The sequence below is a fragment of the Sinocyclocheilus grahami genome, unplaced genomic scaffold (genome assembly GCF_001515645.1).
Source record: "Sinocyclocheilus grahami isolate Dianchi unplaced genomic scaffold, SAMN03320097.WGS_v1.1 scaffold391.1, whole genome shotgun sequence".
In the NCBI taxonomy this organism is placed as follows: domain Eukaryota; kingdom Metazoa; phylum Chordata; class Actinopteri; order Cypriniformes; family Cyprinidae; genus Sinocyclocheilus; species Sinocyclocheilus grahami.
The window spans coordinates 131,219-148,104 of record NW_015505570.1 but is presented as its reverse complement, the minus strand read 5'-3'; the positions used below and the strand labels follow the sequence as shown (position 1 = coordinate 148,104).

The 16,886-nt window shown below is 36.6% G+C and overlaps 1 protein-coding gene across 1 annotated transcript in view; it reads right to left on the bottom strand.

Annotated features, from left to right (window-relative positions):
• Positions 1–4,872: 4,872 nt before the first annotated feature.
• Positions 4,873–16,886, bottom strand: part of sema4ab (sema domain, immunoglobulin domain (Ig), transmembrane domain (TM) and short cytoplasmic domain, (semaphorin) 4Ab) — a 19,284-nt gene continuing 7,270 nt past the window's right edge. Inside the window, exons 4-13 of the mRNA XM_016231428.1 lie at positions 15,619–15,741; positions 15,367–15,494; positions 15,034–15,215; positions 14,780–14,924; positions 14,199–14,388; positions 12,677–12,792; positions 9,103–9,263; positions 8,822–8,910; positions 6,328–7,385; positions 4,873–4,989 (exon numbers count right to left, since the gene is read on the bottom strand). Coding sequence (XP_016086914.1) covers positions 6,517–7,385; positions 8,822–8,910; positions 9,103–9,263; positions 12,677–12,792; positions 14,199–14,388; positions 14,780–14,924; positions 15,034–15,215; positions 15,367–15,494; positions 15,619–15,741 — 2,003 coding nt within the window. The 3' untranslated portion in view covers positions 4,873–4,989; positions 6,328–6,516. The remainder of the gene's footprint in view (positions 4,990–6,327; positions 7,386–8,821; positions 8,911–9,102; positions 9,264–12,676; positions 12,793–14,198; positions 14,389–14,779; positions 14,925–15,033; positions 15,216–15,366; positions 15,495–15,618; positions 15,742–16,886) is intronic.

Genomic DNA, 16,886 nt, shown 5'->3' with positions numbered 1-16,886 from the left:
GTGAGGACGCAGTGGACGCGTTGCGCTGCGCCGCGTCGGTATGGATGCAGACAGTGATGCATCAACTTCCATCACTCATTACAACGCTCCTGTTAACAAGCAACCAAGCGCGGGCGACATGGAAACGTTTGTCGGGTCACCTCTCTTCCACTTGTATTATTATTATTATTAATTTCTTCCATTTTGAATATCAGCAGCACAAGTGTGATTTTTCATTCAGAACAGCAGTTACAGTTCAATAAACAATACCTAGTAGATTACATTTCAGACAAAAATAAGTTTGTATTTCTTTTCTGCTAATTGATTTTATAGTCTGTACACTTTCAATGAGAGGCTAAAAACTATTATTTTAAATTAGTTAATTTACACTGCTAATCAAAAGTTTGGAATGATTAAGATTGTACTTCATGTTTGTAGGAAGTCTCTTATAAGGCAGCAGTTAATTGATCAAAAGTAAAATAGTAATATTGTTAAATAGTATTACGATTTAAAATAACAGTTTTATATTGTAATGCATTCTAAAATGTAATTTATTCCTGTGATCAAAGCTGAATTTTCAGCATCATTACTCCAGTCTCCAGTGTCACATGATCCTTCAGAAATCATACTGATATGCTGATCTGCTGATCATTTATCAAGATTATTATCAATGTTGAAAACAGTTGTGCTGCTCCATATTTTAGTGGAAAGGTTCAGGACTGTTTGATGAATAGAAAGTTCACTGAACAGCATTTTATTGAAATCGAATTTTTTTGCAAGATTAGAAATGTGTTTACGGTCACTTTTGATTAATGTGTCCTTGCTGATTACAAGTTTTAATTTTTATGCTACACTGCCATTCATAAGATTTGAGTGCGATAATAATAAATAAATGTGTACTTGTATTCAGCATGGACACATTAATCAAAAGTGACGGAGTAAAAAAAATAATAACATTGATGAATCGAAAGTTCACTGAACTTTTGCAAAGAATCCTGAACCTTACCACAAAAATATTAAGCAGAAAAAAATGTTCAGCATTAATCATAATAAGAAACATTAAGCATCAATAATATTTAAGCAGCAGATCAGCATATCGGAATGATTTCTGAAGGATCATGTGACACTGAAGACTGGAGTAATGATGCTGAAAATTCAGCTTTGATCACAGATTTTCTTTTGTCATTTGCTGCCACCTAGTGGGAAAAAAATATAAACTTTTCAAACACATTAAATCTGTATCTTTTATTTTCAAAACATTATAAAAAATAAAGAATCTTTCGAAAACAGTGGCGTGCAGGAGAATGCATCTAGTCCTGTGACAGGCTTCACATATTGGGCGTCGATTGGACTCGGTTATCCAGCTAAAGACAAACAGAAAAATAGAGTCCTTGCTGATTACAAGTTTTAATTTTTATGCTACACTGCCATTCATAAGATTTGAGTGCGATAATAATAAATAAATGTGTACTTGTATTCAGCATGGACACATTAATCAAAAGTGACGGAGTAAAAAAAATAATAACATTGATGAATCGAAAGTTCACTGAACTTTTGCAAAGAATCCTGAACCTTACCACAAAAATATTAAGCAGAAAAAAAATGTTCAGCATTAATCATAATAAGAAACATTAAGCATCAATAATATTTAAGCAGCAGATCAGCATATCAGAATGATTTCTGAAGGATCATGTGACACTGAAGACTGGAGTAATGATGCTGAAAATTCAGCTTTGATCACAGGAATAAATTACATTTTAGAATGCATTACAATATAAAACTGTTATTTTAAATCGTAATACTATTTAACAATATTACTATTTTACTTTTGATCAATTAACTGCTGCCTTATAAGAGACTTCCTACAAACATGAAGTACAATCTTAATCATTCCAAACTTTTGATTAGCAGTGTAAATTAACTAATTTAAAATAATAGTTTTTAGCCTCTCATTGAAAGTGTACAGACTATAAAATCAATTAGCAGAAAAGAAATACAAACTTATTTTTGTCTGAAATGTAATCTACTAGGTATTGTTTATTGAACTGTAACTGCTGTTCTGAATGAAAAATCACACTTGTGCTGCTGATATTCAAAATGGAAGAAATTAATAATAATAATAATACAAGTGGAAAAGAGGTGACCCGACAAACGTTTCCATGTCGCCCGCGCTTGGTTGCTTGTTAACAGGAGCGTTGTAATGAGTGATGGAAGTTGATACATCACTGTCTGCATCCATACCGACGCGGCGCAGCGCAACGCGTCCACTGCGTCCTCACTGCGGTACTGCGCGTCAGCCGCGCGTCACACACCCTGATGAGACTTAACTAGTTGTTTCCCTTCAACCACAACGCGGATGGAATAACTGAATGCTGCACTTTTTCGCCTTTAAAAAAAGAAAAGCAGAATCAACGCGTTTTCCTTGAGCCGCAGAGGTAAGTGACCCATCACACGTGTGTTTGAAGGAATCTCGATTTGGGACAGGACGCACCAGCGCGCGGCCCCACCTATGACAGAGCTGAAGGTTACCCGTCTTTAGGATTCGGGGATCAGTTAGACAGAACAGCACTGTGGTGAGTCGCGTTCAGCGTTATTCGTGGCGCAGTTATGCTCAGAAATAAAGTTGCATGTTGTCATAGTGCGGGACAATGCGGATGTGAAGGGGATGATGAAGCTGCACGTTCTGCCCTACGTCTATTTTTGGCTGCTCCTCTTGCCTTCAAGGCCAAGAAACCCGTTTAATATCACATCAGTAATGAAATATGAAATACCTGCATATGATAAAAACTGCATGCAAAGACTCAGAAACGTGTGAAGGTGCGCTCTTAAAATGTTAGAATCATTCTACAGATTTTTCTGAAGGATCATGTGACACTGAAGACTGGAGTAATGATGCTGAAAATTCAGCTTTGATCACAGATTTTCTTTTGTCATTTGCTGCCACCTAGTGGGAAAAAAATATAAACTTTTCAAACACATTAAATCTGTATCTTTTATTTTCAAAACATTATAAAAAATAAAGAATCTTTCGAAAACAGTGGCGTGCAGGAGAATGCATCTAGTCCTGTGACAGGCTTCACATATTGGGTGTCGATTGGACTCGGTTATCCAGCTAAAGACAAACAGAAAAATAGAACTGTTCTTTGAACCACTAGACAGAACATGTTTCTCTGTCACTTGATTATAAAACACACATTTGGCAATATCACAATTTACAAGTGATTTCCCCAGAATGAAGACTTCAAATCCGTACCGTTCGGTGACAAACCACAGGTTGGGTTCAGGTCACTCCCAATATATTGGAATAGCTACAATCAGGCCCAATATATTGCTGTGCAAAGGCAAAATACGACAAACTACCCAGTTTTTTCCCCCAAAAATCCTTTGAAGCCATTTTCTCAGTTCCAGTGTTTTGCCGTTAGGGCAGAGTGAAGTGGTCAATATTTAATGAAGTTAGCAGTCTAACACCTATAACAGGTCGAACGTATACCAATACACTTCTGAATATGATTTTTATATTGATATTCTTATGTTGACATAGAAATAATAGAAAAACATCTACCCGTACTTGCACATTTACTGATGACCACAATTTTTATATGCGTTACACAAAATACTTATTTAAATTAAACCACTTGAAAAGCATCTTTGAAAGCTTCTTCTTTTTTTTTTTCATTGGTGCAACATTAAAGGGGCAATTCACCCAAAAATTAAAATTCTGACATTTACTCATCCTCATGTCGTTCCGAAAGTTTCATTTGGAGTTTCTCCAAATTTTGAAAAATGCAGTCAACCAAACCGTTTCTATTCCCACTGACTTCCATTACAATACAATAGAAGTCAATGGAAACGGAAACTGTTTGGTTACCAACATTATGAGCGCGAATAAATGACAGAACTTTCATTTTTGGGTGAACTATCCCTTTAAAGACTATGAAAGGAAAAAGAAAACAGACATGTACCTCGACTTAACATTCAAAAACTAGAATTAGATAAGAATAAGGAACAAAGGCAAAGACTAAAAAAAGATGTGCGATATAGCAACTCGTAGATAGAGTACAGGAAACTGAACTTTTTATCAGAATGGAAAATACAAAATTTTAAGCAAGTTTTTGAAGTTGAAATTTGCAGATGATCAGTTTCATTAGTGAAGCTGCCTCTCTTAGGACATTTTATTAATTTGACATTTTAAGGTCCATCAAAATTTTAAATATAATGTTATTTTAAAAAAGTATTTTAAACTGAGCTGATTGAACAGCTTCTAATGTCAACTAAAAAAGTTGAAGTGATCGATGAAAATCTTAAAGTGACCATTTATATATTTCACTTAAATTTACCTTGAAGTGATTTTAGAGAGGCATAAAATCGGATACACTTTAGACTGAAACAAACAGTTGTCACATAAATTACAGCTTAAATATTAACAACCTGAAAAATGTACACTAGTACCTAGAGTTAGAGATCTTTGAGTCTTACAGCTCCACAAAAAGGTTCGTAAAAAGGTCCAATGTGCCGTTTGTACCATTTTTCCCCCCTCTCCGACCGCAAAGTGGTTCAGCGACAGAGCTTGATACAGCAAGGCTTCACATATTGGGCGTCGATTGGACTCGGTTATCCAGCTAAAGACAAACAGAAAAATAGAACTGTTCTTTGAACCACTAGACAGAACATTTTCTATGTTCAGCATTAATCATAATAAGAAACATTAAGCATCAATAATATTTAAGCAGCAGATCAGCATATCAGAATGATTTCTGAAGGATCATGTGACACTGAAGACTGGAGTAATGATGCTGAAAATTCAGCTTTGATCACAGATTTTCTTTTGTCATTTGCTGCCACCTAGTGGGAAAAAAATATAAACTTTTCAAACACATTAAATCTGTATCTTTTATTTTCAAAACATTATAAAAAATAAAGAATCTTTCGAAAACAGTGGCGTGCAGGAGAATGCATCTAGTCCTGTGACAGGCTTCACATATTGGGTGTCGATTGGACTCGGTTATCCAGCTAAAGACAAACAGAAAAATAGAACTGTTCTTTGAACCACTAGACAGAACATGTTTCTCTGTCACTTGATTATAAAACACACATTTGGCAATATCACAATTTACAAGTGATTTCCCCAGAATGAAGACTTCAAATCCGTACCGTTCGGTGACAAACCACAGGTTGGGTTCAGGTCACTCCCAATATATTGGAATAGCTACAATCAGGCCCAATATATTGCTGTGCAAAGGCAAAATACGACAAACTACCCAGTTTTTCCCCCCAAAAATCCTTTGAAGCCATTTTCTCAGTTCCAGTGTTTTGCCGTTAGGGCAGAGTGAAGTGGTCAATATTTAATGAAGTTAGCAGTCTAACACCTATAACAGGTCGAACGTATACCAATACACTTCTGAATATGATTTTTATATTGATATTCTTATGTTGACATAGAAATAATAGAAAAACATCTACCCGTACTTGCACATTTACTGATGACCACAATTTTTATATGCGTTACACAAAATACTTATTTAAATTAAACCACTTGAAAAGCATCTTTGAAAGCTTCTTCTTTCTTTTTTTTCATTGGTGCAACATTAAAGGGGCAATTCACCCAAAAATTAAAATTCTGACATTTACTCATCCTCATGTCGTTCCGAAAGTTTCATTTGGAGTTTCTCCAAATTTTGAAAAATGCAGTCAACCAAACCGTTTCTATTCCCACTGACTTCCATTACAATACAATAGAAGTCAATGGAAACGGAAACTGTTTGGTTACCAACATTATGAGCGCGAATAAATGACAGAACTTTCATTTTTGGGTGAACTATCCCTTTAAAGACTATGAAAGGAAAAAGAAAACAGACACGTACCTCGACTTAACATTCAAAAACTAGAATTAGATAAGAATAAGGAACAAAGGCAAAGACTAAAAAAAGATGTGCGATATAGCAACTCGTAGATAGAGTACAGGAAACTGAACTTTTTATCAGAATGGAAAATACAAAATTTTAAGCAAGTTTTTGAAGTTGAAATTTGCAGATGATCAGTTTCATTAGTGAAGCTGCCTCTCTTAGGACATTTTATTAATTTGACATTTTAAGGTCCATCAAAATTTTAAATATAATGTTATTTTAAAAAAGTATTTTAAACTGAGCTGATTGAACAGCTTCTAATGTCAACTAAAAAAGTTGAAGTGATCGATGAAAATCTTAAAGTGACCATTTATATATTTCACTTAAATTTACCTTGAAGTGATTTTAGAGAGGCATAAAATCGGATACACTTTAGACTGAAACAAACAGTTGTCACATAAATTACAGCTTAAATATTAACAACCTGAAAAATGTACACTAGTACCTAGAGTTAGAGATCTTTGAGTCTTACAGCTCCACAAAAAGGTTCGTAAAAAGGTCCAATGTGCCGTTTGTACCATTTTTCCCCCCTCTCCGACCGCAAAGTGGTTCAGCGACAGAGCTTGATACAGCAGAAGCCCAATTTGGCTCAGAAAAGAGGTTTACAGTGAACCTAGAAAACTAGACGAGCACATCAGATGGGTGTGTTGGGCAGGTGACCATTCGAGCTGTTCAGCATACTGTTGCTGAGTGTGATGGGAGATTTGCCATTATGTGCCTGGCCATTGCGGGTCTGTACGTTAGGAGCTTGTCCGTTCCGCTTTTCCAAATGAGGTGAGTGTCCTCTGAGAGACTCCCTCTCCTGGGGCATCGCACTTCCACTCTTCTCAGCATCCCTGCGAGATGAAGTAGCTTGCGGGACAGTCCTGCCGTGACGAAGGTGCCTGAATCTCTTAACGGCGATCATTAGCAAGGCGCTGACGCACAGGGCTAAGAGAACGGACACCACCACTAGCTCCTGAAAGTAGCTGGGCTTGTCCGCTTGCTGGAGGTTTTCACCAGGCTCAGTCATTTGGGAGTTTTCCTTGTCCGTGCCAGACAATCGTGTAAAGTTCCTGCTTTTGCGCGTCGTGGCCACCGGCGAATCTTTGAGTGTGACAGTAGGATCCACATCCTCTGGTTTAGGCCTCGGCTCCGTCTGTATGGGGGCAATGAGTCTGGGAATGTAGACAGGGGTTTTATTTCCCGCTTCGGTGGATGGGGTGCTGTGCGGGCGGTTCGGGGCAGCTGGTAGGATAGTGGGGTTGCTCTTCTGCTTAACGTGGTAGACGACCAGTGTTTGGGCGTAGCCGTTCTCCACAGCCTGGCACAGGTAGTGTCCCAGGGTGGAGGGGGTCGCCACAAAGCTGAGGCCACCGTCGTCCGACTGAATGTAGATTTTGGGCGAGAGCTGGCTGTTCAGACGCTCCCAGTGGCGTTTGGCGAGGTGTGACGCTTCTGGGCACTGCAGGCGCACTACTTCGTTTAGAGACACAGACACCACTTCACCTGGAGGACACACAGCTGAGGAGGCTGAGAAAAATTAACATTTTTAAGCACACTAGAATCAAGGTCACAAACAGTGTTGGACTAACCAATGCATTACAAGTAATGCAAGTTATGTAATCAGATTACTTTTTACTTCAAGTAACTAGTAAAGTAACGCATTACTTTTAAATTTACAACAAAATATCGGAGTTACTTTTTCAAACAAGTAACATGTTATTTTCTATTCCCATTTATTCACTGACGCCTCTCCGGTCCCCATGCTGAGACAAATCGGGAGTAAGTGCAGAGGCACTTCCTTCAGCCTGACGCTTATTCGTTTCACTTGTGGTGTGAAAAAATATAATCTTTGGCTGTTTTCTTTATTATTAAAAAACAAATAAGCAAGCTCAGCCCAGGCGACACAAAGTAATGAAAAAGTAACGTAATGCATTACGTTCCATAAAAAGTAACACAACTAGTTACTTTTTTATGAAGTAACACAATATTGTAATGCATTACTTTTAAAAGTAACTTTCCCCAGCACTGGTCACAAATTTATCTTAAATTATACTATCACTCAGTATGGGCTGGCTAGTTTGCAGTTTCTGATAAACTTTTATTTACCATACACCAAGCATTTTTTAACAATAAAAGGGTTAAATCAATGGAAACACTAAAACCTGCTGAGGTTATGGAAATAAATTATTAACATGTAATGCTGTGGATGCCACAAGTTTATGAAATGTTCATTTTTTAATAATGGAAAAATTATGCAGTGGTTGTGTGTAAAATGTGTGACGTTTCTAAATAATACGTTTTTGGTTATTTTTCTAAAATGAATAAAATAAAATATATATTTAACCAGATTTCGCCAACATTTTGACATTGGGAGGTGGGAAAGGTCAAAAGTTTGTAGAAAGTGCCATAAACAGTACTGAACACACTTAAAGGATGAGACCACACATCCTCTTTTTTCCCCAAACACGTCCTGGCCAGAATTTCTATTTTGCCTAAAATATCCAGGTCTTGGCTTTGTTTTCCTGTTTTCATACTTGCTGAAGGTAATGATCGAAAAGTAGTTTGTCGAAAAAGTAGCTCTCTATAGCTTTCATGGTACTGTGATATCAAACACCGATCGTTCTGCGCAGCGCAGCGCAGACAAAACCTGGATATTTTAGGCAATACAGAAAACCTGGCCAGGATGTGTCCGGGAAAAAAAAGACGTAGGGTCACCATACGTGACACAATGACACAAACAATAATATTTCAGGGACTGCTACTGAGCTAGCCAAGTACAAGATTTGCAGCTGCAATTTATTAATTATCATATATGATTATTTTAATTATACATGATTAAAAACTATTATTATACATGGATTATTAAGCATAAATGATATACGAGACTCACGGGTTAGAAATCATTTATACGTTGATGCCTAAACATATACTATGTATACATGAACTGTACTCACTTGAGGGGGTTCGGGACTGGCCAGAGCGTGTCCTGGAGGTCACATATGTACACTGCACTGAAACATTTCCCTCATCTACATCCTGGACACTGTGAAGAGCAGTGAAAGACGACATTAATAACAAAGGACAGCTTTATGCCCAACTATGCACACAGTTTTCTGATGTAACCTAATCAGTGTGAATGCTGAAATCTGGAATACAAGCACATTACACTAACCCCATATTTGATAGAGTTAGTATTATGTTAGGTATGAATACGCTTGGCCGTGATGATACTTACAGATGGTCATGAGTGTGCATGTCTGTGCAGAGCTTCATCACAGGGTCCCAGCCGCAGAAAGGGTCTCTGGCTAAAACACACTCAGCACAGCTCAAGTAGTACGAGCAGTTGGACATGGGTACAGAAATTACTCCTTCTGATGAGCCTATCAGCACTGCACCCTGGGAAAGAGACAAACATTTACACTCAATGCTTCACACTCTTTCTTGCACAGTAAATTAATTTGCAGTACCTTTAGTAAATTAAATTACTATGTAAGGATAAAGCTGTAACTAGGGGCACTTATGACCTTTCTTCATTAAATCAACTTTAAATATATTTAGACCATCTCATGTACCCTTAATTAGGTTAACTAACAGACATTTATTTAATTAGTCTTAATATTATATTATATTATAGCTTTCAGAAAAGCTGTGTTTTAACTGTTGATGGACTTCTATATTTATGCCAATCTAAGATTATTAGCAGAAGGCTACTCTGGGGACCTTTGGGGTAAACAAAGGTCCAGGCAAGTAAACCCCGCACTAGAAAACCTCTTGCAGATCTAATTCAGTTACTGAAGAAATGTAACGGCTGAGGTCAGTAAATCCAGGCCTGCCGACTACAGCTTGTGGGTCAGTAACACACAATCAATTTGAACACTTTTACAGTGTAGCGAATCAGCTCATGGGGAAATATGAATAATTAACCATAACTAGTTATAATTAACTATTCATATTTTAGATCCACTGTAGATATTTAGCTGACCACTCAGGGTCAACTGTCTTGTCAATTCTAAGACGTTAATTTCCTGGTTAAGGGAAATAACTTTCTTACTGTACAATTCTATAAGCTTGTAACGTAAATCTGCATGATTATTGACTCCGGTTATGAGTAAACAATGAACACGTCAAGTGTGATACAAGTAAGGTTTTATTAACTACATAAACACTTAAACTAGTCTAACATACCACATAAACACATTAAGCCGGTCTAACATAAACATACACACACACACACATACAGTTGGTATAGGAAAGGGTTAAAGTTTAGCACTAAAGAAAGAGACATAAGGAATGACATTTATGGAACCATTTTGCATAGTCAGCAGATCTAAAACCTGAGGGAAAACGTCAGATTCTTAGTTCAAACAAACCTTGTAAAAAGGTGTAACTGATACTTAATGCATCAATTAAATCGACTAAGTTTGATACTTGCGTATGTCTGAAAAAGATTCCTGATGCAATCTTAAGGCCCCAAGATCTTGCTGAAGTTGGTTGATGAAAAAGAGCTAGTTTGAGTCAGAATCACTTGATGAATGAAAAGGACTAGGCCGGAGCCTGGCACGAGCTTTGGTATCCTGGAGCGTTTCTCACATCTTCATCTTAGCATCTCACTGAACCACCGAACAGGGCGGGTCACATGGAGTGTGGCCTTTTAAAGCCTGCAGAGATTCACGCCTCTCAAGATGGGTTCGTCCAATGAGGAAGGCTGAAATCCCAAGCGGGAGGTTGGAAATACTGAGGATTTTTATGACTCTTTGTCTGTAAGCATGGTATTTTGCATATGTAATTCGCTGGAGTGTTGAGGCACAAATTAGTACCGATTCTTAGAACATCAATATGTTGCAGAGGTATCAGCATGTAATATGCACTCTCAGTTAGATCATCCGAAGACGAATTCATAGATACTAGACATGGTAGAGTTACTTATATGAATGAGTGGTTTATCGTAAGCATGAATAAAAATAGTCTATAATACAACAGATTAAATACAACACAGCAATAATATACACAATGGCCTGAAGAAAATGGGTGTTCATTCAAAGAAGGTTTTCCTATGAATTAATTAGTAGAAAAGTCAATTTCTCCTGTGCATTTGTGTCCCTTTGTTTCTGGAGAAAGCAGAATGAGAGCCGGCTCGCATTCCACAAGGTTGTAAATGTATCGGGTTACCATGAAACCAGGGTCTTGTTCGGCGTCCTGGGGTGTTACAAAGTATTTGTGAAATCTAGCTAACAAAATATATATTGTGTGTTGGAGTGTTCCAGACGCTACACAGATCTCAAGTCAGAGACTTGTTAAAGATGATTGAACAAATGGTGGCAAGAAATAGAGGTGAATACTTCCAAGCCAGCAGTCCTCAGGTGGCTCAGTGGGTCAAAGACACTGACTGAAGAGGAGTGGGTGAAACGTGAGGATGAACTTATTGACAGGGTGTTGAAAACACTAGTGGTGGATCCAGATGAAAACCCCAAGCTGTCACCTCACCAACTAAAAGGAAGTTTTGATGGCTCAATCCCAAATAGTATGTTTCTGTTTATATACAAATATATAAGCTATAATAATAATGTAAATTATATAGAATACATTTTCATATTACATGCACAATACATATAAATGTGCAGTCTACTATTTTAACATATCTATACTATTATTTACATTTACAGTATGTTTAGAGAGGCACAATGTACCTATAAATGATGCATGGAAAGAGCAATGATTTCCATAGTAGCTTTACTATATGTACTGTAACCAAAATGTCTAACATTAAAAACCAATGTGTTTTCAGTGAGTGGAGATTCTGGATTTTCTGATGGAAACAGTGTATTTGGAGTTGATGTTCTCAACTGTACTGTTAAAGTAAGTAGTTGGCTTGGGCGTCCAGGAAATGATGCAACATCATCTGGATATGACACCATGAGCACTGCATTCAGTACTCAATATCAGAAGATGGAAGATGTCAAGGTTGATATTCCAGTGTCCAGACATCCAGTGGGCACTCTGAAACCTGTTAGTGATACGAGCGCAAAAAAAGCATTCAAGATCAAGATCAATATAAAGCAACTGTTCTGTGCATTGTGGGACAAGAGGAAACAGTCACAATATTAACATATATGCTTGTGAAATCTTAAAGCTGTTGTGCTCTTGTGGGACAAGATGCTAGGTCTCTGTGGTGGACATACCAGGCTGGTCCACATAATCGATGGAAATGTGTATGAATGACGAGTTATGAATGAATGAAACGCCTTTGTCCACTTGAGAAACGGTGTCTCTTCCGTGGCTCGGTATGCTTTCAACTCGTTTTTTAATTTATTTTTGTCTCCACTGTATGACATCTGGAGAAAGCAGCTGAGAGCCGGCTCGCATTCCACAAGGTTGTAAATGTATCGGGTTACCATGAAACCAGGGTCTTGTTCGGCGTCCTGGGGTGTTACAAAGTATTTGTGAAATCTAGCTAACAAAATATATATTGTGTGTTGGAGTGGTCCAGACGCTACAACAGTTTCTGTTCCTTTAACAAACAATTCACAGAACTAAATACTCAAAGACAGAAAATAAAGTCTGTCATGAAGAGCTGGGCTCTAATTGGCTGAGCAGTGTGATGGGAGTGGTCTAACACACCATCTGTGTCTCAACAGTCACTTGACATTTAAATCAAAATTAACATTAGCACCAAAGGGGTCATAACCAAGGAACCTGATTTAATGGCTCAAAGAGTAAGATTTTGTTTATGCAGTGACATTTATTGTCAGAGTATGAAATGGATTAAATACAAATCACACATAGATGGTTGTTCTCTGAAGTGATGGTACCCTAGTGACTGACAGCAGGAGGTTTTTGACCGGCTGAGGTTGATGAAACACTTGGATCTCCTCAATGATGTGAGCTCTGTTCTTCAAGAGCACAGCTTTGTGCAGGTAGCCAGACTCTACAGGGTACACAGTTAAGGTGATATAAGAAAAGAAAAAAAACATCCATGAGAGGACAATTATAAGAAACATTACACACACACATACATATATATATATATAATCAAACACAGCTGGACTCAAATGAAGGTGTAGAACCATCTCAAGGATGATCAGAAGAAATGGACAGCACCTGAGTTAAATATATGTGTCACAGCAAAGGGTCTGAATACTTAGGACCATGTGATATTTCAGTTTTTCTTTTTTAATAAATTTGCAAAAATGTCAACAATTCTGTGTTTTTCTGTCAATATGGGGTGCTGTGTGTACATTAATGAGGAAAAAAAATTAACTTAAATGATTTTAGCAAATGGCTGCAATATAACAAAGAGTGAAAAATGTAAGGGGGTCTGAATACTTTCCGTACCCACTGTATATACACACACACACACACACACACACACAATCATCTTTTTTCTGTATAATTTGACAAACCAACCAATGCACTTCATTTTAGAAGTATAGATATTACTCCGATTGCTAATGTCATTAGTTATTTTTCTTTCATTAAATCTAGCACATTTTACTCATCATTAGCTCTTATGGTGTTTAGGAATAATTATCTTTTTTTTTATTATTATTATTCTACGTGAAATATCTCCAAAACATTTTGAATTATCTTTTATTTTTATATTTTCAGTTTCCATTTTAGTTTTAATTTTAATTTAAAATGTAGTAATTTCGTAATGTGCTTTTGTTGTATTTATTACCTTTTTAATATTTCTATTTAGCTTTGAATAAATTAGCAGCTTACTTCAGTTAGTTTCTAAGGCAACAATTACAATTTTTATTTAAACTTTTTAAAAGTTATCATATATTTATATTTTATTATATATTATATATATTATTATACTTTATTTCAATTACTGGGGGAAAAAAAAAATCAGCAAGTAGTAGTTACAAAATTGTGTGCAGATAATTTAGTGTGGAACAGAAATGATCAGAAATCCCTTCAGCTTTCATTTATCTTTGCCCTGAAATACCAAGCACCATGATACTTCATGATACTATTATTTTTCAGTTAGTTTCTAAGGCAACAATTACAATTTTTATTTAAACTTTTAAAAAGTTATCATATATTTATATTTTATTATATATTATATATATTATTATACTTTATTTCAATTACTGGGGGAAAAAAAAAATCAGCAAGTAGTAGTTACAAAATTGTGTGCAGATAATTTAGTGTGGAACAGAAATGATCAGAAATCCCTTCAGCTTTCATTTATCTTTGCCCTGAAATACCAAGCACCATGATACTTCATGATACTATTATTTAAGTAATAAAACTACTGACAAAGAAAAACATTTCCACTCTCAGTATAACTGTTAATTGTGATGCTGACAGTGAGGCACCAGTATTTACCCGTGAGCAGGTAAAGCACAGTGTAATCTCTGCCACGCGCTCCACGGACTCTCTGAGCTGCGATGTTGCTGTAGCTCTTATCAGGTGACACCAGTTTCAGGCCCTGATTGACCGGTGAAACACTTTTATCAGCCAAAAAGTTGTCCTTAACAAAGCGCAGAGTGTTGTCCGACGCATTATGGAGGCCACACTGCAGAGATAAACAGCAGACATTTGAATAGTTAGAATTAAGTGCATAAGAAAAAAGAACCAGAGAATCAGATAATATTGTATCAAAAATGCAATATAAACAGTAATACTGTCAAACCTTAATTTAAAGAACAGTTTTTTATTTTATTTTAATATATTGTAAAATGTAATTTATTCCTGTGATGAAAGACTGATTTTTCAGCATCATTACTCCAGTCTTCAGTGTCACGATCCTTCAGAAATCAATCAAATTTATTTGAAATATAAATCTTGTTACATTATAAATGTCTTTAGTGTCACTTTTGATCAATTTAATGCATTCTTGCTGAATAAATGTATTAATTTCTTTAAAAAATGAAATCTTACTGAATGGGTCCTCTTGAGACACTAACCTCTCCAGGGTTTGCCATTTGCTCCTGTACCCGTGTGCTCCATTTTAAAGTGTCCCGATTCAGAACCTTGTAACGTCCTGTAAACACCTTTTTAATGTCTTTGAGGCTGAAAGCACACACGGCTGAGCGACCCAAGTTGACTTGCCTTTAAAAAAAAAAAAAAAAGCTAAATTATAAACTAAATCCTCACCAGCTTCAAATACAGAAGAAAAGAAAAACTCTCAAGAGTAATAATTGAAAGCATGTTTCCTCACCACTGAGAAGTGAAAATTCCATAGAACAGAGTTTCGTCCTCAGACGTGCCCTCTGGTGGGGAAAGGCTGACAATGTCCTGCAGGATGTTGTATGGCAGCTCTTGGTCAGCTTGACATAGTAGCTGAGCCTTGGCAAAGGTGGTCCAGCGTTTTTGTAGAGTACGCTGACCTCCCACATCACTCTAAAAAACAGATTAACACCTGCTTTAGAATGACATTTTAATAAAACCATCTCAAATGAAACTAATCTTTCATTTGAGCTTGATGACTCCGTAAACATGCTAGCGACAATATGTTCACATGCACAAGAAATGCATCAAAAACAATACATACGGTGCAAACTTGGGCAATGCGAGACACTGCAAACTTGTCAATGAAGTCGTATTCTTTTCCAATCTCACTAAAGAAGAAATAAACCTTCTCCTCACTGGGAACGTACGTGGAACTGATGAATGTAGGATCTGGAATAGCGTAGTGAATAGGAGAGTGTATGTTATGAGTAGACAGTAAAGCTTAAAATCAGAATCAGTAAAATCTCCCTCTCTTTGCTTTTGTGGCAGCATTAAAAAACAAAAGTTTTCTTACCTTCTAACCAGCCAAGCGTATCATCCAGTTTCAGATCAACATGGCTGCCTTCGCTCAAGTGCCGTGAAATGACGGGCCGAGTTCCCCTGTAGTCTGCCACTGTTCCTGTGTACAGTTCTCCATCTGAAACATACAAATAAAAAAACATTATATTGTTCTAAATCACATACAAAATAAACACAAACATCTTTCATTCACAATCTCAGTCATTAGGATCTAAATTCTAAATTCATTAACCTAAAACACATTATTACAATATCTCATTTGTGGTTGTGAATATTCATATTTGCTAAGTTTTATGATACTTTTTTTTTCTTTTCTTCCACTTTACTTGTATGGAAAACAACCGCTTGGATATTCCTAACATTTCTTCTTTTGTTTCAATAAAAATCTATAGCAAAGTAAAATGGCAAATTAGTAATTTCTGTGTTCATGCATTTAAATGCTGTTGTGGCCCTTTCAGCCTCACATTTTCGCCTCAAAGTCAAAGAGAGACATCTTTAAAAAAAAAAGTATTATTTGTGTCACATGTCGGCCACCCAAAGAAAAGTAGATCAAGACAAGGATTTAAGAGCAAGAGGATTAATGGTGTCTGTTGACTGAGGGAAATCTGCCCGTCTCTCTCTCGTTCACGCTTCTCTTCTTTATGGCAAGGTCCTTTTCACACCACACACACATAACTAGCATGTAAGAGCAGCATCAGCAAAACTGCAACACCGGGGATTGTGTTGCACTGTAACACTGACATTTCCTGACACTTCAAGTGCCGTGAAATGACGGGCCGAGTTCCCCTGTAGTCTGCCACTGTTCCTGTGTACAGTTCTCCATCTGAAACATACAAATAAAAAAACATTATATTGTTCTAAATCACATACAAATAAACACAAACATCTTTCATTCACAATCTCAGTCATTAGGATCTAAATTCATTAACCTAAAACACATTATTACAATATCTCATTTGTGGTTGTGAATATTCATATTTGCTAAATTTTATGATACTTTTTTTTTCTTTTCTTCCACTTTACTTGTATGGAAAACAACCGCTTGGATATTCCTAACATTTCTTCTTTTGTTTCAATAAAAATCTATAGCAAAGTAAAATGGCAAATTAGTAATTTCTGTGTTCATGCATTTAAACGCTGTTGTGGCCCTTTCAGCCTCACATTTTCGCCTCAAAGTCAAAGAGAGACATCTTTAAAAAAAAAAGTATTATTTGTGAAGTCACATGTCGGCCACCCAAAGAAAAGTAGATCAAGACAAGGATT